Raw genomic sequence first — 21,009 nt, 5'->3', positions numbered from 1 at the left:
TTAAAACAAAAGTTCTCTGCAGACACTTCCAGCATTTCTGCACAACTACCAATGTGTACCCTCATGTAAGGTATTTTGTGTCTTGTGCCGTACTGTACACACACATAAAGAACACATTTATCTTTATATTCTTTTTCACCATAAGCCATTGTTCTGAATAGCCCTTTTTTCTCACTTTATCAGACTGACTTTTAATTCACTAGTAGGCATGGCTCATAACCTCAGCAAGGACTCACTGCCATACCTAGCGGCATTAGCATGAGGACATGCAAGGGAACAGGAAATTTTTAATCATGACACACTTTACATAACTTTCATAATGCAGCAATGGAAGAGTTGGACTAGATGATCTTTAAAGGCCCCTTCCAATTGAACTTTTCTATTTTAAGAGCTTTGCATGAGCAGCAGAATCAACCCAAGCACATGACACAGGGAGAATATGAAGCTAGCGCAGCCTGCCATTCTACCTCCACTTCCAGTTTACACACACACTCAATTTCCTTTTCCCCAGTTCTGCTGTATCCTGAGACCTAGTGTTCTGCTCCAGCCTTGGCCTCCAGCTGCTGCAGTATTGGCAGCACCACCAGTACTGCTTTACCAAGTGTACAGTAATAATCACAGTGACGAAAAAACCTAACGACTTCATTACTGACTCTCTCCAAAATAAGTAACAACAGCATATTAAAAATAATTCATAACAGTACATGTTTTTTTGACTCCACTCTACTTATGCTGAATGACAAAGCCTGGAAGAACTACAGTTTTTAGATTGATATCGTGTCTTCAAATTCTCATTCATCTCCAAACATTTTTTTTTTTTTAAAGATAAAACCCTACTTCTGTTAGAGCTCTAGGTAAATTTGCTCAATAAAAAGGATCCTCACCCCCACAACAGCAGTAAAGCTTGTAAAATGTAAATATGTAAAATTAAATATGTTCTGCAGAGTTACCAAATCATTTCTAACCACAAGGACAACGGAAAAGAGCTCGGTACATTACGTCAAGTTGTCTGATTTAAAAATATTCTTACCTCAGGTTTATCTCTGTGTGTGTTTACAGCTTCAACATTCAGGAATATAGATTCTACTTTACATCCTGTTGACAGAAAACATTTTTAGAATTTGACCGTTTTAAAAAATGAAGTTACAGTTAAGATGCAATCTAATTAATCTAATTTTCAGTTTGTAAAGGTTAAACATTGATTCATACCAGAATTTCCCAAACTGTGAACAGATAAATCTATTGAAATGAATCTATTTCGCCAGGGTGAATACAGTTCTCAGTCTGACAATGCATCCCCTATTCTGACCTTAGCTTTATCATTATTTTCTTTGAAACACAAATTCCCACTTTTAAACATACAGAAACAAAAGCATCCAATCAGAAAATTCTTCTCTGTAATTTTGCATTGTTTTTTAACATCCTAGACTTACTATAATTTCACTGTAGTAGAGAAAATAAATGCTGCCATTTTTTAGAACATGAAAATGATTACAGGGTACACCTCATGTTGCTAGCAACTCATGTTCCTCATGTGTGCAAAACAAGAGTCTTAATCCGCAGCTAAATTGGAATTTAAAGTTCTGGAGAGGATCTTCTCCTCTTCACCCCAAAATGGAAAACTTCAGAGAGTAAGAAAAATTAAATGCTCAGAAGACACAGCTATTGACTAGTACAAGCTGACCCACTTAGAGAATAATTACTCAATACACTGTGACCACACCATTTTAAGCAACATCAAATTGCCAAACACAGTCAGATCTCACATGAACATGATTTTTATAAAGCTACCCAGTACAACATTAATAGTTAAATTCCCCTGACATGCCACACATAAGTCCATCATCTACCACAAATGGCAGGTTAAGTTCTTAGGAAATAAGTGAACAGAAAACTGAATTCATAACATACTCCATAAGATTATTGCATGCCAGAAAAAGGTGACTTCAGCCTTTCCTTAGAAAGCCACTGCACTTCAATAGACTAATACAAAGTAATATGGCAAATATTTGCCTTTCCTTGGGGAAGCAGATTCTGAGGAACCCCATTTGTCACAAACACTGAGCAAACACCACAGGAAGGCAAACACTCAGAAATATCCAACAAAAAAAAGGGGGGGAATGGGGGGGAAGCATGCTTCTCGGACTGGGAGAGTACCCTAGTCACCCTTCTGTTCATGGATCCCTGCAATCGAGCAAAAGAAAGCTCTGATCTCCCATGCTGGCCATTGCTGAGGCCTGGTTACACAGAGGCCTTGAAAAAAAAAATCCCTATGGTAAAGTTTAAATATAAAGCAGAGGCACATGAGTTACTCCACAGTTAACTGCTGATGCACATATTCCTCTTATTTTTAGCTACCGATGTGCAAGTTCATAAGTACAGCAAGGTGCAGTTCCTCTCCCCTGTGTGTTCCCAACCAGATTGTCTGCTCCTCAGCCCCCCCATAAATACATTGCACTCGCTGGGCTGAGCAGTAAGGGTCTAACTGATCCTCATCCATCCCTCAGGCCGTAACAGAGTTCCCCTTCTAAAGATCAGACACTGCGGCTTCAAACGCCAGGAAGACCAAACCCCTGAGGGAGATGCTTCCCCAGAACAGGATTAGCTGGAAGGTGCGAAACACACCACGTTTGATCACACATCCTGCCTTGCTGGGCCCAAGTGAGGCATCAACTTGAAAGGATTTTGTAGAAGAATTAGTGCAGGAATATTTCACACAGTCCCTGTATTTTAAGATGGTCAAATTCCAGGAAGTGGGTCAACTGAAACGTCCTAATCAGACACGTTTCAAACACTTTTAAAAAAGAAACATGGCACTTCTTTCACTGCAGTCAAAAAGGTCAAGGATAGTATTTCATACTACTTCTTTTCCTTCCTCATTTCGAGTGCGAGTAAACACTGAAAACATCCAGGCCCTCTTAAAGTTTATGAGCAAAGTCATGCAAGTTCCCACTAAAACAAAAAACAAACACACATACACAAACAGAAAAACAACTATACACACACACACACACACACAAAAGACCAAAGGACAACCTCTCTGTGGAAGCAGTCCACGACTACTGAGTCGACATATTCCAGCTTCCAAAAACTGACTGTATTTTAGAAAAGTATTAACTGTCCTACATCTTGATTTTCAAAACTCCAGCTTGTCATGCAAGGCTAGGAACACCAGATGTCACCAGAGCACAGAGTGTTACTACTTACTGTAGGAGCTAACTGCAATTAAAGGACAAAAATCTCTTCTGACATTTCCCAGTGTAACCACTAGTTACTGTGTCTCAACTTTATTTGAAACTAAACACAGAACAAAGTATGGTTGTAGACTGCTTCTTTCAGAGCAGATAATCAAAGACAACTTCGCATTTTCCATGAATAACTCAACTAGTTTTTGGTTGTGGGTTTTTTTGTTTGTTTGTTTGGTAATCTATTTCATGGGTACTTTGTCTGAAGTGTGATTAGGTATCAGAAAATACAATTAAGCCATCACTTAAAGAAAATTAACAGCAGGCACATGTTAAACTTAAAACAAAACTTACTTAGCAAGCAGCCTACAACCAGTAAGAAGTACATGTTGCAACCCATACCCTGCACTCTACAAGCTAGCAACAGATCTCAGCTAAGGCCCCCAAGCTAAGCACTAATAATAGCTGCCGACAAGCATATGCCAGCAACAACAAACGAGAAAAGCTCATGTGGCAATGTGAAGGTCCACAAACAAATACTTCAGGAAAATAGAACAAAACTATTTAAAGGGTAAGGGGAACACTTCATAATATGTTAAACCTACATTAATTTAGATTTGCTTGTTTTCTGAAGCACAATACCCTCAAACACATCAACAGAAACTGAGATCTTACTGTACTAGAGCTCAGTGGCACAAGTTTGCCAGACAAGTTAGTGAAATAGCCTACGAGCTAAATATCCAAGACAATTCTCCATTAGCAGTTTCAACCACTGGTACTTCCAGACCCTCGCTAATAAAAACGTATTTTTTGGCATAACACAAAGAAAATAAAAAACAAAAGTGAGTTGATTCTAACATAGCTGCACAGGCAGACATGCAAAGTCAGACCCGTTTGATTCTCTTTTACAGCAAAACAGATGTTTTAATTGAAATACTTCACAAACTTTACCAATGGCACGGACATTAGTAACACTATATCTAGTCTTTTTGGAAACACTGCTTACCATAAGCCACTGGGGTTAGCTTTAAGACAGTATGTAGCGGGCACTTCAGGTAAGGCAGTTGCTCTGAGAAATGAAACATCAAATTATATATAAAAAACACAGATTACAAAAGCATTAACTCTATCATTATGTTACAGGCCAATCACTTAAGTTTCTTTTTATCTGACAGCGTATCTATTTTACTCCCTAACATACAACAGAAATGCTATTAAGACAGAGTAGAAAAACAAACATCACAGCGTTTCAGGTGAGAAGCAGCTCAATAAAATCACCTACCAAGCTACATGAGCACATCAAATATGAAAAATGATAGTTGTATACTTGCCTAGCACAAACAATTCCCTCTACCATCATGGCATGGTTGAATTCACTGTTTGGAACCTTAATCAGTAAATTTTCAAACTAACTTAATAGAGCAAAATAGACCATTTGTAACTTATCGAGGAAGACTTACCTGCGGGCTTGTCAAGAAAATATGCAAGCAAACAGCGCATGACAGCTTGGTGACATATGACAAGCACATTTTCCTGCCTTTCAAGTTCCATAATTACTGGCTCCAGCCTCTGAACAAGATCTTCATAGGACTAGGGATGGAGAAGCGGGGGAAGAAAAAAACATAGCACATTAAAAAGAGAACTCTTAACAGGTATATGTATATACATTGGATCTTAATTTCACATTAGCCACTTTCTAAACATTATATTAGGACGCTGGCAACTATTGCAGTAATAATTTTCCTGAAATTAAAAACCACCATTTAGATCTTCCATATATCAAAGAGTACGCATATAACTAAAAATAACAAACATCTCCTTCATGGAAAAGCTTTATTAAATTAGTCACCATGCTCAGGAATTTCCAAAAAAATCCCTAGAATTTAATTCAGAACATCTGCAGATGTACAGGTTAAGTCTTGCACAATATTTTAAATACCTCATCTTCAAAAGCATCTCTCTTCCAAGCACAAATCTGGGAAGCCCAGCCTACAGCCATCACACAAACAGTTCACAAAGCACAAAGCCTAACTTGTTCAGGCTGCCCTTTGAAAACAAACCATGGGCTAGATGAACTGGTATGGCAATGGCAGCCACCATCTCTTCAAGTCACAAAGCAGGAGGCAGGATCTCTCTCACACCACGTTGCGAATAGCACACGCACACCAAATCTGCTGCTGTAGGTCAACACCAAGGTTTCTATACGTGTGCACTCAAGTTAATCTTCACATGCACAGCAAACAATATTTCCAGGATGCGTCACGCATTACATGCAGGGAGCACAACACGTCGCCAGGGCCCAGCAGAGCAGGAAACGATGGCAGCAGGCGGCCTTCCCCTCGTCCCAGGCAGGCATGGGGCCTGCTGATCCAGCCCTCGTCATGGGAACCACCGGTACTGGCAGCATGGAAGCTGCTTGTGACAACCACCAAGATCAACCAGACAGTCTGAGGCAACGCAGTGCTTCAAGATGTTTGTCACCATCCCAGAGGAGACTTCAGTTCAAAAAAAAGAAACACTTCTTCCAATGGATTAGGAGAACTTTGCAGCTTAATGACTGCCTCATTAGTAAGACAGGGGTCGCACCTGCAAGCACATGCTCACATGCTGCTCTCATCACCCTGATTACTCTTGACCGCTAGGGAAAGAAGATCTCACAGCTCTGGTTCCTCATTACCAAGGGTGCAACACAAACAACAGAACAGCTGCTCCAATTACTCCCCTGCCCCACTGCCCTGAATCCTAAGCCTTTAGCACCCACACCCAGGCCATGTGGCATCTGGTAATTGCTCCACTGGAATGGCTTTGCTTTAGAAAAGCTGCCAGCAAGTTACTTTCCCAGAGGCAAGGAGTTTATTAAAGTGAAAGACCAATATGGCTATGGATTTCCATAGCTTTTCAGCCTTAACTGCTTGTAAAATAACTATTGTCTACAACGACAATGAATAGAAAAAGGTAATCTTGATAGTTTGCACGTGCAATATGCTGAAACCTTGCAATCAGTTTTCCTGCAGTATCACTGCAGGACCAGCATAGAAACGATGCTCGCAAGACCAAATACCTCAACTGTTTTTTTAAATCTGAATTTTCTTTTCAAACCCTGAATCAGACAAATGGTCTCAAGCGCTGTCCTTACAAGTCCCTGTGTGCCTTCTCCTGGAGACAGAGACAACCTTTTAATTAACTTTAAAACATTTTTCTTTCCTAAAGCCAGCATGCCTGCACTCAAGAAGACAAGGAATTCAGTCACCTTGGGAGAAAAAATAGCATACCTCTCCTTTAGGGTATCTGTATCTGTATTTGTCTTGGTCTCTCAGTGCAAACTCAAGTGGGTAATTTTCCTGTATTTCTTCATACGTCATTTCTTCACACACTCCCTAGAGGTAATACAAATAATCAAAATATGCATGTTTCCAACAGTGCAAAAAGCAAATATCACTCTGATAGTAAAATCATATGTAAATGTCATTTGACAATTGCTTTCACTTAATCTGGCACTTACAACATCTTTATGTGTGACAAATGCAACACTTGGCTGGACCCAGACTGTTACAATGAATTTCTAAATCACTCTATGAGTAAAGCTACATATATTGGCAAGCAAGGTCACTAGGTGAGCAAGGTTACATGGTATCTATTGCAGCTCCTTTATATCTTAGAGGTGCAGTTGGAAAGTGCCAACCACCAGTTTGGGGTTTTTTGTTTGTTTGTTTTGTTTTTCTTTCCAATCCCCACCTACCAAAAATTTCTTAGCACTGTTTCTTCTACTAGGGAATGTTTTTACCAGGAAAGGCAAAACAAAATTAAATTAATTATTACATGTTAATAAAATATTTAACCTGGTAAACAGGAATTAGTTTTTCTAGCCTCTTAGAACCACTGCTTAAATTAATTTCTATCCCATAAAAGGCACGTCATTATAAAGTGACACATTTCCTTCATCCCTAGCAAACAAAGAAACATTTAAACATTCACAAAAGATGGACTTACTGCATCTATCTCATTCAAAACCTTCCACTGTTCATAAGGCACTCCCAAAGCTTCAGCAGTCTGAATTGTCCTTTTCATCTGACTGGTCCAAACTTTCAGATCCTTGATATTTTGCTCATTAATAAACTGTGCCAAGCTCTTGGCAAACTGAAATAAAAACCATGAGACACTGGATGAGGGCTCAGAAACAGGACACAACGTTCAGTTTGGGATCTGCGGGCTCTAGCCTCTGTAAGCTCATAACTTTTCTACATGATCTGTCAAGTTTTTGCTGAAAAAAAACACATGTTCTGTTAAGCCAAGAGGAACAGGGGAGGGAAGGAAAGAAGTACAAGGAAGACACAAGTGTTCTGCCATTCCCATCTTTATCTCCAGGAATTTTCCCTTCATCTTTAACTTGCGGACTTTCCCTATTAATCAAACAAGTTAGGATTTTACAAAAATATAATTAAATTTATAGCCTCCTTGACAACTGCTTTCTGATCTAGGATAAACATGAATTTAAATCAATGACAGAAAAAAGAGCTGATACCAAATCACAGCACAAAGCGTGTCCATCCACATACACATCCAATAAAATCTTTAACTTGTTAAGAGGAAAAGGGTGTAGAGGCAGAAAGTTGTAATTACACAGCACAGGCTGTACACACATGCAGAGATACAATCTAAACCCAGAGGCACGCTTTTTCTGGAGGTACTTACTTCTTTACCCCTGACAGACAGTCCGGGATCTCCTCCTATTCTCCCTTTCAGATTGAGTTCACTTTCTCCATGTCGACAGAGGTAGATTGACCGAGGAGTCACATGGATATTCATGAGGTAGTAGACAATCCGGCTCTGGATGTGATCCATCACTCTGTTCACAAGGTAACTCCTTCCAACATCCATAATTTTAATATAAGAAAGATCCCTTTCATAAGCAAACAACAACAATGAAAAATGAAGATTCCATATAGTTTCTATTACCACTTATCACAATCTTCCCACACCCTCTCTCACTATAAAACACAGAGAAAACAAGCCAAAGCAACAAATAAACCCTCAATTACCCATGGAATATGTAGTAGTCCTAAGGGATAATCCTCAAATGGTGACAGGAACATCGCAGTACCCTGGAAGTACAAGATTAATTCTATTCCTCTTCCACGTGTGAGCTCCTCACAAAACTTCCTTTTTTGTTCCCTTCACTTGCAGTCTGTCTCTCAAATCTAGATCCTGTTCTTGGGAAAACAGCCCTCTACTGACAGGAAGATTCAGTGTAGGCACTCAACAGCAGCAGCTTCAAAAAGATTTCCAGCTGTTTTATGATACTGAATATTTTTCTCCAGTTTACAAACACTTTTTCCCACAGCGACTATTTGCCTGACTGCACCCAGGTTCACAAAGCCATGGTCTCTGGGAACCCTTCCAGAAAACCTGCAGCATCAGATGGACTAGGGACTAGCCTGGAGCAGGACATTTACTCAACCACTCTAACAACCATTTATTAACAGTACTGCAATTTACCCCACTACTTTCTCTCAGCCTCAGAAAGGTTGTAATTTCAATTTTCTTTCCTTATCCTTTCTCATCTAAGCTACAATTTCAGAGTAGCATCTAATTTAAAGGACAAAAGTCAAATAAGCTGAAAATAACCACCACTGTTTTCTAGAGATGCATTTGAGACGTTACACTATAATAACACAAGAATATTTGTAATAAAACCAAATGGAGGTGATGAGAAACAAGCATCATCATCTCATCTTTGACTGTATTCTTTGGAGTTAATCATTACTGTTCCACACAGGCACAACAGTTAGGTCCATCACAGATATTTCATGCATGAACTGATCTAAACGAACCAGCTTCACATTGCTTACACTCAATTACATTAAAATGTAGCTCAGCCTTCCTATAGCACTGGTCCTTAAACAAACCAGGAGCCCCTGGTATGACCGCAGCTCGAAATGAAATCCTGGACTGTACCAACAAAAACGGGGTTCATCCTCACATGATTCATCCCTACCTTACTTTCAAATGTTGAAAATTAATGAAAAACAATTGAATGCTTTGGCAGGAGGGCAGATAATCTAGATGTGAAACTTTCTCACAACTCTGCATGTACAGCATTATTTGCAAGGGTAAATGAATACATTTAGAAATCACATTTAAGAACAATGTGTTCCAAATTCGTCCTAGCCATGTCAACAAATTAAGTTATGCTTACAAATCACTCAGGCCCCTGCTACACATTAAAAATAAATTTAAAAAAAAAAGCAACAACCGACCAGTACATCTCATCTGGAATCATTTAGAAATGGTGGTTCTATCCCAGAAAAATCATACCATTCTCCAAGTGGGAAAATCAGAAAGAATATTGTCCCAGAATAAACTCATAAGCCAATTTTCCCTCAAGCAAGCAAGCTTCCAGGCTACGCCTCCAGAGTCAACTGTCTCTCATTTACCAGTGGAAAAAGATGTCCGGACATGAAAACCATGACTAGAAAGCCCCCATCCCTAATATGGGATCCTCCAACCTCTAATGAAACATCTTAATATAACCCAGTTGTGATCACAGTGTTACTGAATCTCTTACTTGTCAAGAGTTTCATCTAACGTCTCATAAGAGTTCTTGTAGCATTCTATTCTTTTCATGAAATCTTCGGTTGCTTCATCGTTACTACAATCGACATAATCTGGACTACCCAGCTTCACTTGCTGTTTAAAACAAAAACAGGAGAGTAATACATGAGTTTACTTCCCTTTTTAGTGGAAGTTTAAGTAAATGAGGGCAAGGGCAGAACACAACACAAAAAATTATTTATTTGTTAATTAGAATGTATGTAGAGCAAGAAGATTTGTTATTCACAGAATTTAACTTCTGGGATAAACGCAGATAGGAAAATAAATGAAAAGTATCACACTAAAGGGAGCTAACAGTTTTTGCTACTGGAAGTTCTTATGAATGTACCTGTAAACATACTGAGCTACTTTAAACTTCTTGACTTAGAGCAGTTAAAGCAAACTTTCCTGTACTCACCACAATGTTTGCAGCAATGACCTCTGGATCTACGCATACTGACTCAACAAAAAATGTCTTCAGCCCGAACAGGAAGTCACATGTACAGAAAGAAGGAAGAAAGAAGATGAATTGGATGGAGACCAACATGGACAAGCAGCAGGCTGACCACTTCTATGCCCTTTTCTAACAGCGCCTTCCTTGGACTTTCCTCCATTGACTCAGAAGGTCTGCTTCTCCAGACCCTCTCAGCAGCAATGGATGGCTTACAGTTCCCTGAAGCATCATGCTTTACACCCTTTGCCCCAGTAATGCTTGTAAGTGGAAACATTTTGGAGTGAGAACAATTTAGGATGGAAGAGGGAGAAATAAATGGAGAGGACGTAAGTTCAGCCATACAAACGGTAACTAACACTTCTGAAATAATAAAGTAGGAACCTTTCAGTTAATGGAGTAGCCTCACTCAAGAGGTTTCTGTTTGGCTGTCTCAAAGGTTTGTGGAGATGCAAGGTTAGAGCAAGTGGAAGATTACTGGCAAACAGCTAAATGCAAAACAATCCTGGATGGAAGGCAGAAAGACACAGGAAGTCTTTGGTTTGCACAGAATTAACACAGATTTCCCTACATGTTTCTGCAGGAAAAACCTGGCCAACGCTAAGAACCACAGTTTAAATAGCTCTTGCTAACAGTATGCTAAGAATTACACGTCCAGGACAATGCAAGTGAAGCCCTACCATAAAAGAGATTAGCTCCGAAGAGTACAAACATTAAAAGACAAGAAAAATTAACATGGGGCAACTTTTCATCACAAACAATGCTTGAGGACACAAAACACCACACTGACTGTACACCTAGCAATGATGTGCCTAATGCTAGTGCACGTCTAAACTCAGATTACAGACAGGGCGAGGGGGCAAAACTACCATCACCATGCTTGTCCAGGCATTAACTAAGAACGCTTCTGCTTTTTGACTCACCTTATACCCATTTTCTTCTCCAAATTTGTAAATAGTTTCTCTACGTTCTCGAGTTGTATTTGTAGCATCAAAGACCTAAAAATAATTATAGAGAAAGAGCAAAGGAAGAATTAGAAAAGCATCATAGCCTGTGAAAAATGGTCAGTGACAACAAAAACAAGGGTTCAAAATCCCTCAACGGGAAGGAATGCAACAAAAATAATTCCCCTTCCCTTCATTCTGCAACCTTTTATTAAGTCAAGACACTGTTATTCCCAGAAAAAAAAAAAAAAGACATAATTATGAAAATAAATTTATTTTATCTGACTCAAGGCCATGCTCTTCTTACATATCTCAGTCTGACCACAGATGATCACAGATGGAGGCTACATTACATTTCTATAGCAGTTTCTTTTGGTGATACACAGAAAGACATCTTTGAATTTTCACAGTCCCTTGTCAGAGATTAATGCTGTGGCTCTTAAAAGGTGCCTCAGTTCAACAGCCTAATGGCTTGAAAACAAGCCGAAGAACACATAAAAAAAGATGCTGAAATCAATGCTACTGAAAATGCAAGTGTAAAACTATGCAGAAGACCTGCAAGACTAGCAAATCCTGTCTGTGAATTATAAGGAAAAATGCAGAGGCTTTTCTGAGAAAATATGTTTAGCTTTGAACATACCAGCATTTTACCAAAGTATAAAGTTTACCTCATGCGCACAGCAGAACTTGTAATTGTAGCTAATGGTTTTCCCCGTTCATTAAAACACCAGAGTTGTGTCAGTATAGTCTTTAAAAAAGCAATGTTATATATTTCAGGTGAACGTACAACATACACAACAGTGTAGTTTGTTGAACACCTTATATTTTGCATCCCGTTAAATAGTCAGATATACCATAATTTAAACTGAGTTTTTTGTGCTCTCTTCAGAGATTTCTTCAGTGTCAATAACGCAACTGCCTAGCAATACTGAGGATGCTTTTTGTTGAATAAGTCATTACCATCCACTCGAAACACTAAACTATCAAATAAAAACACAAGTGCAAAAAAACCCAAAAAACAGATGTACAGATGTGTTTAACAGAACATCATATAGAGTGGAGAAGGTAGACAATTTTCTTAGTGTCATTCTATCCCCTGTTAACCCCTCAAATCAAAGGTGATTGCCCAGTGTAATCCTCACCCTAAACTTAAGTGCTCCTTTCACTGCAGCAACAAAGCAGATCTAATTTACAATTACAAGAGAAGAAAATCTGATATACTGAAGAAATACTGGAATAACTCAGATTGCATATTACCCATCAGAGAGACACTGTTTTGTAGAGAAAGATCTCAAGACTTTGTCTTCATCAAGAAACTTACAGCCACGTGCCCGTTTTCTTCACTGAGGTACTGTCGGACGTCATTCAGCGCTGCTAAGGCACACTGTCTTAAAAATGAAAAAGAAGACAATTCAAATGCTGGTAAAAGCCATCTTATCAACGCACTTACGCCTTGAGATCAAAGTGCCCCGGAAATATTATATCATCTCCCTCAAAAACACATATTGCCAATCAGTCCCTCCGTGAGAAAACTGACAAAGGTGAACTAAGCCATAGTAAGGAAATACGGTGATGGCTATCTGCCTAAAAGACCAGTCCCATGCTCCTCTGGGCAACCAATACAACTAGACACCAACACAGAATAGCCATCATCTATTCACAGATAGTTGCTTCCTAGTTTGATTCTCAAAGAGAAAAGAAAAAAGTTAGCTTCAGCCTTTCATCTTGTTTCAACATTCACTTCAACTTGAGGCCACAACAGACCTTACAAGCATTTTTCAGTAATCTGCTTCTCTTGTTAACTATTGTGTAAAAATTGCTTATGGCAAAAAATCCGCTAAAACAGAGAGTAAAACAAAGTTAGTGTCAAGTATTAGAGAGAGACATGAAAATAATACCCCATTGTAATCACCAACCCAATGTAATTTGTACTGGAGACTGCTGAAGACACAAACACCGAAAAAAATCCAACCCCAACACTTCATACTTGTGTTAAATCTGGACAGGAATAAATTCATTATCAACTTTCCTATTTGCCCAGCATTGGTGTTATCTCCAAAGTCCATTATGATTTGTAACACACAAATAATACTGTGGGCAAAATTAACATTGTGTATGATTTGCTCATTAATAGAGCAAAGCCCCATTTATTTCAAAGAACTACAATCTGTTTGAAGGGCCAACAGAAGAATCTGCCCATTTCAACAGCCTTTCTGTGCATTACTACTCTGTTCTAACTTCCAGACTGAAACGCACCACTCTCTCTTTATGTACATTCTGCATGCAGAACTTTATTTTAAAAAGAAAACATTTCAATCCTGACAGTATTTCCATATTAGTGTGGTTAACAGATGTCAGGAACTGAGATTCATCAGTCAAATCTTCACTAAATAAATATAAACTCATTGCTAACTAGGCAAATTAGCTCACACAGCCCATTTCATGTGCTATTCCCCACCATTTAGTCTAATAGGTGACATGGAGGCACACGAAAGGTTTCGTTCTACCACTAAGCAAAAGGCAGATGCTAGCAAGGCTAATGCACCACTCATCTACAAAGGTTCAGAAGCTTTTATGCAGGTTATAGCAGTCCTTAATTGCTGCTGAAGTGGAAAGGAAGGGAGAAGAGAAAGAGGACAAGCAGAAGGGGAGTCACAAAACAAAGTCCAGACAGCAGGGAAGTCCAGGTATTTTTGATGCTTGACCTGAAACAACTAAAAACAAAATACACTGTATTTTAAGCAGCCTAAACAAATGACATTTACATTCCTCTAGAAATTCTTTTCCTTATCGCTTCATGGTGTGCTAACTGTTCTCCTGAGCATACAAAAATGAAGAAAATCAAAAGATCATCCTATTGAATCTTTCATAAGAAATGCAGCTCCCCCTTGCTCTGATCTTTTCTTCATCTGTCCTTTCTTCCAAAGGTACTTTCTCTACACTGAAGCGCAGATTCTTTCCAGGAAAGAGGGGAGCTTCAAGTGCTTCTTCTGGGCACAAATGCTTATTACCCCAAGCTCACCTTCCTTTGTACAATATTAGCAAAGTATTGCAGCTGCTCAGGTACTGCACTAGTTGAGTGCATGAAGCACCTGTGTGGAGGCCAAAAAGAAACTCAGGGAGAGAATGCTAGTGCGTCACTCCTGCTCATTTGACTGGATAATGACAAATACATTCAAAGTACTGCAGCTGAAAAATCCCAGTACGCAATCCTGAAAGAAAAGGAGCTATGTGGTTTTTCTTTTCCTTTATGATCCACACAACCATTCTGAAACGGCATGATAGGAATTAGATAGTGGAAAGGTCAAGCCTAGTAACTGGTACCTGACAAAGAGGTAAAAAAATAATAATTTTCTCCTTTGTTTTGTGAGAAAATTTCCTGGAATATCCATATCAACAACAGCTTACCAAAAGGTCAAAAGGAATCAAGTTTGAGTATTTACCTTCTCCACATTTTGATGCTTCAACTGAAGCAGTTAAGAAAAAAATACCCTAGATTTTAAGGAGCCTAAATAAATCACTTTTCCATCCCTTCTAGATTTCTTTCCCTGTCATTTCATATTGCGGTCTCTTAAGGGTCTTCTGAAGCATACAAAAATGAAACTTAAAGCAGTATTCAAAAGCAAATTACAGAGTACCATTATAATACAATTAGCATTGCATAGCCAAACACATTCAAAACTTACTTCCTGATTTTCAAGCCTTCCTCATTGTCAGGCAAGAAGAATTCAAAAGATTTATATTTCTTCACCAAATCTCGACGATACTGACCGACATTAAATTCTGCCAAGAAGAAAACGGTGTTAGTGGGAACTAACAGTATTCACATAAAAAGGATAAACGTTACGACAGCTTTGAAACCAAACTACCTGAGAGGATAAAATAATTCAGTGTGCTTTTTTTTCTCCTTTTAAATACAAAGACAACAATAAATCATAGAAATGGCAAAAGCATATTTGAGCTGTAGGCAGCTTCTGTGGAGTCACTTGACCATATGGCTATGCCTTTCTCTGCCAGTTTGCCTGAACAATAAAAATCTCTTTTCCTGTTTTGCGGGGGTGGCTGGAAGTCCATTTCAGTAGTCTACAATGAACAACTAATAATCTAGCTTTTCCTTCTGCACATATGTGCAATATTCTGACAGCACTTCCCAAACCTTTCAGCTCTTATTTAAGCAAGGAAGGGCTCTAAACAGGACTAGCCAATCTTGCTTTTGATAAAAGACACTCAAGTTGTGGAAACAATTTTTCTCTCTTTTTTTTTTTTTTTTTAAGGACCTTGCTCCTTAAAATAGTTCTGCTCCTTAAGGATCAGTATATACCATTTCACAACCCCTGTTCCTTTTGCTAAAACAAAAAATAATATTTTAAATGCTTAAATTGGGGGAAATGTCACTACAAGTACTGAACACAATCTTACTATCATCTGTTAACGGTGGTCAAAGAAAAGCTATTCCTTATCTGGGCAAAGGTCTACCTGTGTCTACGTGTCACACTGTATCAGAGAGGGGATTAGGGCAAGGCAGCTCTGTTTTGCCACACAGCAGGCAATGACATTGTACCTTAATTAACTTCACTCAACAGCTCTTAAAGTAGGTCTCTGAAATGCAATTAATGTTTAACTTGTTTTCTGACCTATAGGTTTTCTCTGCTGAACTGCAAAGCATTTTTGTTTAATGTTAGATCACACAAGTACTCTGAGAAGCTGCCAAGGTATCAGTACTTGCCCAACTTCATTTCTAGGGAAAGAAATAACAGACATCATTACTGAAATGAACTTAAGAATTAAAAAAAAGACACAGGATTAAAAAGTTCAATCTTAAGTTTTCCTGACAGAAGCATATAGACTGCTGTTTGGATGAGGGCAAGGAGAGGATAAAGAATAATCATTATTTGTCCCCTCCTCAAAGTTGAGTTTTGTTTCAACTCTACAATGTTGATCTATTAGGTGGATTATAGTACAAACCAGGTTATTCTGTGACAGGTTTAATGAGCACTGGCCATACTGGCTACAGGAAAAGGTGGTTCCTTGTAAGAAAGAAAAGAAAAAAAGAAAGAAAGAAAGAAAGAAGAAAATGCAAGAAGTTCAGATGACCCATGTTGTCAAGCCATGGCTCTTTAAGTAAACAAAAATGAAGAATTTCATATCAAGTAATAGCTACTGCAAGAGCGTCATGCACAACAAAGGAAAAAGTGCTATCTGGTGACATAATTGTCCGTCCTTATTATTAGCACCTACCTCTGTGGAGTTTTACAATGCTAACTGCTATCACAAGTACCACACAGCTAAAACCATTCAAAAAGCTTCCGAAAGTTCAGTATCTAAAATCCACACTGAAATACAATTCTATTCAGGCATCTAATTGACCTCATTTCCTTCAAAAAGCCCAGACAAAAGTCCTTTGTGTTTTTAAGCATTTAAAATTCTTAATGACAAAGGATTTTGGAAAGAACAAAAGAGAAAACAGAACTGATGGCTTACATAATTTAAATAACATCAACCCTGGGCTATTTACCTCCAGGGTCTGTTCTTGAACTCTGCAGCTTGCTTAATGCATGTTGCATGAAAAGACAGCATTTATCTTTTCTCTGGTTTACATAAACTAATAACTTTAACCATCTGTCTCAGAGGATAAGAACTGTATTAAGTACACACTAATTTTAATGCATTAAGAGCCAGAGGATAACAGATGTTAGTAACACTTGATAGTTATCATATCACTCATCGATTCAGTCCCAAACAACAGGAAGCATGAGGCCGTGTGCAATCCAGTCCATCAGTGAGGTATTTTAAATTGATCTCCGTATCAGTAACATTGCATCACTGATGACCACAATTATCGGACTGTGGTTTTCTAAGAAAACCCTGTCACACTTTCTAACAAAGGCAAACCATAACCAGCAACCTAGGATGGAAGCCCATATACTAACTTTATGTTCCGTATTTTTGTAAAGTAAGGCAGCAGTGTTGTAACTATTTGTTAAGCAGCACAGACACAAATATTTTCTGATGTGCTGCTTCCTATAACTGAAACAGTCCACTGCTACTTATTTTACTTTACTCAGGATACATTCAACCAGCCACTGAGTCAGATGTGGACAATATTTTATTTGTTGCCTGGTACTACATTTCTGCTTTTCAAAGTTCACATAGTAGAATGCTCAACACGAACACATAGCCACGGTGTAACCAGCCTAAGCCATTGCTTCCCACTCAAAACACACATATAAAGTCCTTAAGAGAATGAGAACAAGTGACTGGTTCAGTTCCTTGCACTCTTAATGTTCAGACAAAGACAGATCTGTAACCTATTCCACAAATACAGTTAAACAACGTGTTGTTACACAGAGAATTACACACTGCACAAAGTTCACGGAGAAAAGAAGATGAAGAAGCCAGAACTTTAACCCAGAAGTGCTGACTGCTCATCAGCTTGTAAACAAGCTTCCTGTTCAGCCCCATACAGAGAAGGGGGGAGCAGCTGAAGAACCGAAGTGTTAAGGGAAAAGGGCACTGTTGATTTAGGCGTCTGTCATAATATGGAGGTAAATGAACAGCCGCTAAAACTTGATCAATAAACATCTAAACAGAGCACAGAATGTGTATTACTTTAAAATATAAAATAAAAATAAAAATAAAAATAATAAAAATAAAAATAAAGATAAAAATAAAAATAAAGCAGACATTCTAAGTAGTCAAACTGGGCAACAAAATTACTGAGAATTAGGGTTATAAAACACCTAACCTCACCCCTGCACTTCTGATGCAAACAAAAGTCAGTCCATCACCTTTTGTAGGCACTCCAATCCAATTTAAATATCGTGTCAGCTTCTTCGAGATGTAGGTTTTTCCTCTTGCTGGCAGACCCACCATGACAATCAGAGTAGGGCAGTTGGTCATACATACTGAAACAGAAAAACAAGACAGTTATTTACCAATAACATTCCCACAAAGCAAAAGCTTATACTGCAGCAGCAAATTACAATCCGTGTGCTCTCAGAGGAAGTGACTGTTCAAGCAGCTCATGCACAGTGTCTCCCTGTTTCAGGGGTTTCTTAAGCAGGACAGTGGACCTAACTGGGATTCGTAGGCTGTGTGGAATTTCAGAAAGGAAAACCAGTGGCAGTACAATGCTGGACACACAAGTTGTATATGGGTAGAAGATGAGAATCAACTGTCTTTTCAGCTATGGTTTAAGACATACAAAAACAACAGCAAAAAGGACACTGATGTCTTATGCCCCTATGCACCTCAGTTCAGTGCTTGCATTGAAAGGAAACTGCAAGGTGTACACAATTTCTAAGATAATTTTTAAATCCCTAGGACAACACCTCAACGCTGCTCAACCTTTTCTTGGTTTGGAGAAAAGCGAGGATGACATATGCAGCTTAATACATTGTGGTGTGACAAGGTGCTCAGTATTTATGATTTCTCCTTCAAATATTATTAACAAAAAATCTCTCTTGAAACAGCACAATTTAACTGCTCTTGGTTGGTTAGTAGAAGACAAAGCACAAGTATTCTAGGCTATGAAGCACAATAATTGGATGTACAGATATACACAATCACTCTTAAATCAAAGAGATAGTTTTTAATTTAAAAAAAATCACTGTACAAAGTTGGAGGAATTTGTGTCTATAATCTGAACACCTTGAGGCATTCCTTTCAAATGACAAGGGTTTTGCATGTTTTAATGGTACAAAACTATGGATACCTTGTACGAATCTATCACCGCTACAAGGAACTGCCTAAAAAGAAAGAAGATATTAAAGTGGCTCACAGATCGCCCACATTCTGTATTTCAAAGGGACTTTACTTGCATACCACAATCCAGATGTGCACTGATTTCCTCAGTCTCTCCATTGAGGAGTCAATTCCCTCCAAGAGACTAAACCTCAGTGTCTCACCGTAATGTGTAACTAAGCTCTGCTGCACTGCGATTGCCTGAGATTCCCAACGCTTGGACTCACCCAAAGTCCCATCCCACTACGTTACACGTGTAAATCTTGCACAGCAAGTCCATCAAAAGAGAACGAACAAATTAGCTAAGACAGATGCACTTTCTTAAACACACACTGGAAGAAAAGAACACCACTTCTCACAGCAGAGCAGGCAAAAGCTGTACTTAACCTCAAACCCGTGAAAGAGAGGCTACTCTCCATGCAATGAACGTGACAGGGGACTGAATGCAAACCAAAGCAGATCCATCCACACACATGCAGGTCTCCAGAAGAACAGTGATAAAAGCCCTAAAAGTTAACTTTGCTGTGCCCAAGTCTATGAACAAGGATTACATTTTCTTGTCCATCTTCCTCTCCGTCCCACATTCGTGCCAGGGAACTCTGACTCCAGGAGGAAGGCAGGCTCTGGGGAAATGAAGTCTAGGAGGTGCAAAGAGGACAGTGCTTACTGAGCTTAACAGCTTTGCTTCTGGTTTTACAGGCACAAAAAAAATAATAATAAAATTAAAAAAAAAAAAGTGTGGTGAGAGAAAAACAGAGCCCCTAAAAGTTTTAAGGGAAGTCGTTGATCTTTGAAGCCAGTGTAAAAGGTCCTTCATCTGAAATATCCTGCTTGAGTTTTAAACTATCTTCCAGAGTAATACTGCAGTGAAATAACAGTTGGGAAAACGATGACAAAAATCAAGATCTGCACAGAAAGTCTACGCACACTGCCTCAGGTCCACTTGCTCTCCAATGAACCTGTGTAAGCCACACTGGCTTCCCAACCGGGCTGAGCAGAATTTACCAACTGACAATATACCCAGCCCACCTCAACTCTTTTCCTGTAGCGGGCCACACAGATCTACCCATCTCATGGAACATCTGTCTTTTAGTAATGTAACGATGGGCGAGTGCATGACTGTTTGGAGCCCCACACCGCTCCGACATGGCTGCCCCACCAATGAGGCCTGTGAGAACCCCGCGCCCCTCCGACGTGGCTGCCCCGCCGACGAGGCCTACAGCCTCGGGTGAAGCTCACGTCCCGTCGCTGGCACCACCCTGTACTTGGCCACCTCAGCGAGCAGCAACCAGATCTACAGCAGCATGCGAGGAGGACGCTTTCTCCCACTTATTGCCCAAGCCTGGCACCTCGTGTATTTTCACACAGATTTCCTCACAGAATGTACGAAACCCAACAAAATTGCCTGTATCCGAGGCCTATGCGTACAGATTAGCACACAAATCCCATCTGCTGCTCTAATCCCTCTGCACGGCTGTTCAGCGTGCGACCACAGGGCAGAACCCAAGGGACTTACCGGCTGGTCCCGATCTAACAAGTGGCATTCCTGTTCTGACAACGTGCCAGGCTGCCCGAGTGTCCCCTTCGGGCACACAAAGCAACTGTTTTTATTCCTTCTCTACCTCACTGTAGCATTATAAACACAGGTAAGACTCAGCACAACAAACACTGGTTTTTGTTTTCTTCCTTATCATCACGTATAGTTCAAAGGGCTGAATTTTGCTCATTAGCTCGGTAAAAAAGTCAAGTCTAAAGCAAAACGGTAAGTTCTAAAGATGTACCAAACACTCAAAAGTTAAAGTTAATTCAAGTATCCTCCATGTTATCTGATTGCAACTTTCTCAATAATGTTGCAAACACTTATTACTGCAAGTGGGAAAGAACATCCATTCAAATAACATTTAAAATGTCAATGTCTCAAAACTCACACCTTCCTTTAAAGAAATGTACGCAATTTTGACATGAGGATGTGAACTGATGAAAAACAAACAAAAAAACCACAACCACACAAGTAGCATATAACTAACTCCCAAAATAAAAAAGCCTCTATGGTTTAACATCTTTCCCAATGGCACAACGCTCAACTTCGCTTTAC

The 21,009-nt window shown here is 39.2% G+C and overlaps 1 protein-coding gene across 10 annotated transcripts in view; it reads right to left on the bottom strand.

Annotated features, from left to right (window-relative positions):
- LOC308200382 (6-phosphofructo-2-kinase/fructose-2,6-bisphosphatase 4) overlaps window positions 1-21,009 on the bottom strand; it is a 49,475-nt gene that overhangs the window by 9,860 nt on the left and 18,606 nt on the right. For 5 of the 10 annotated variants that reach the window (XM_080606063.1, XM_080606058.1, XM_080606060.1 and 2 more), the window contains exons 2-15: window positions 19,466-19,552; window positions 18,886-18,919; window positions 17,960-18,076; window positions 14,858-14,954; window positions 12,493-12,559; window positions 11,151-11,225; window positions 10,195-10,251; window positions 9,751-9,872; window positions 7,878-8,085; window positions 7,176-7,322; window positions 6,458-6,562; window positions 4,646-4,775; window positions 4,192-4,254; window positions 1,031-1,095 (exon numbers count right to left, since the gene is read on the bottom strand). In XM_080606063.1, coding sequence (XP_080462189.1) covers window positions 1,031-1,095; window positions 4,192-4,254; window positions 4,646-4,775; window positions 6,458-6,562; window positions 7,176-7,322; window positions 7,878-8,085; window positions 9,751-9,872; window positions 10,195-10,251; window positions 11,151-11,225; window positions 12,493-12,559; window positions 14,858-14,954; window positions 17,960-18,076; window positions 18,886-18,919; window positions 19,466-19,498 — 1,320 coding nt within the window. In that variant the 5' untranslated portion in view covers window positions 19,499-19,552. The remainder of the gene's footprint in view (window positions 1-1,030; window positions 1,096-4,191; window positions 4,255-4,645; window positions 4,776-6,457; window positions 6,563-7,175; window positions 7,323-7,877; window positions 8,086-9,750; window positions 9,873-10,194; window positions 10,252-11,150; window positions 11,226-12,492; window positions 12,560-14,857; window positions 14,955-17,959; window positions 18,077-18,885; window positions 18,920-19,465; window positions 19,553-21,009) is intronic. The other 5 variants (XM_080606064.1, XM_080606065.1, XM_080606062.1 and 2 more) reach the window with 2 other exon arrangements.

This window comes from Anser brachyrhynchus (genome assembly GCF_964034855.1).
Source record: "Anser brachyrhynchus genome assembly, chromosome: 10".
Taxonomy (NCBI): domain Eukaryota; kingdom Metazoa; phylum Chordata; class Aves; order Anseriformes; family Anatidae; genus Anser; species Anser brachyrhynchus.
Note: the sequence above shows the minus strand (reverse complement) of the source record. Positions and strands in the feature narration are given on the sequence as shown.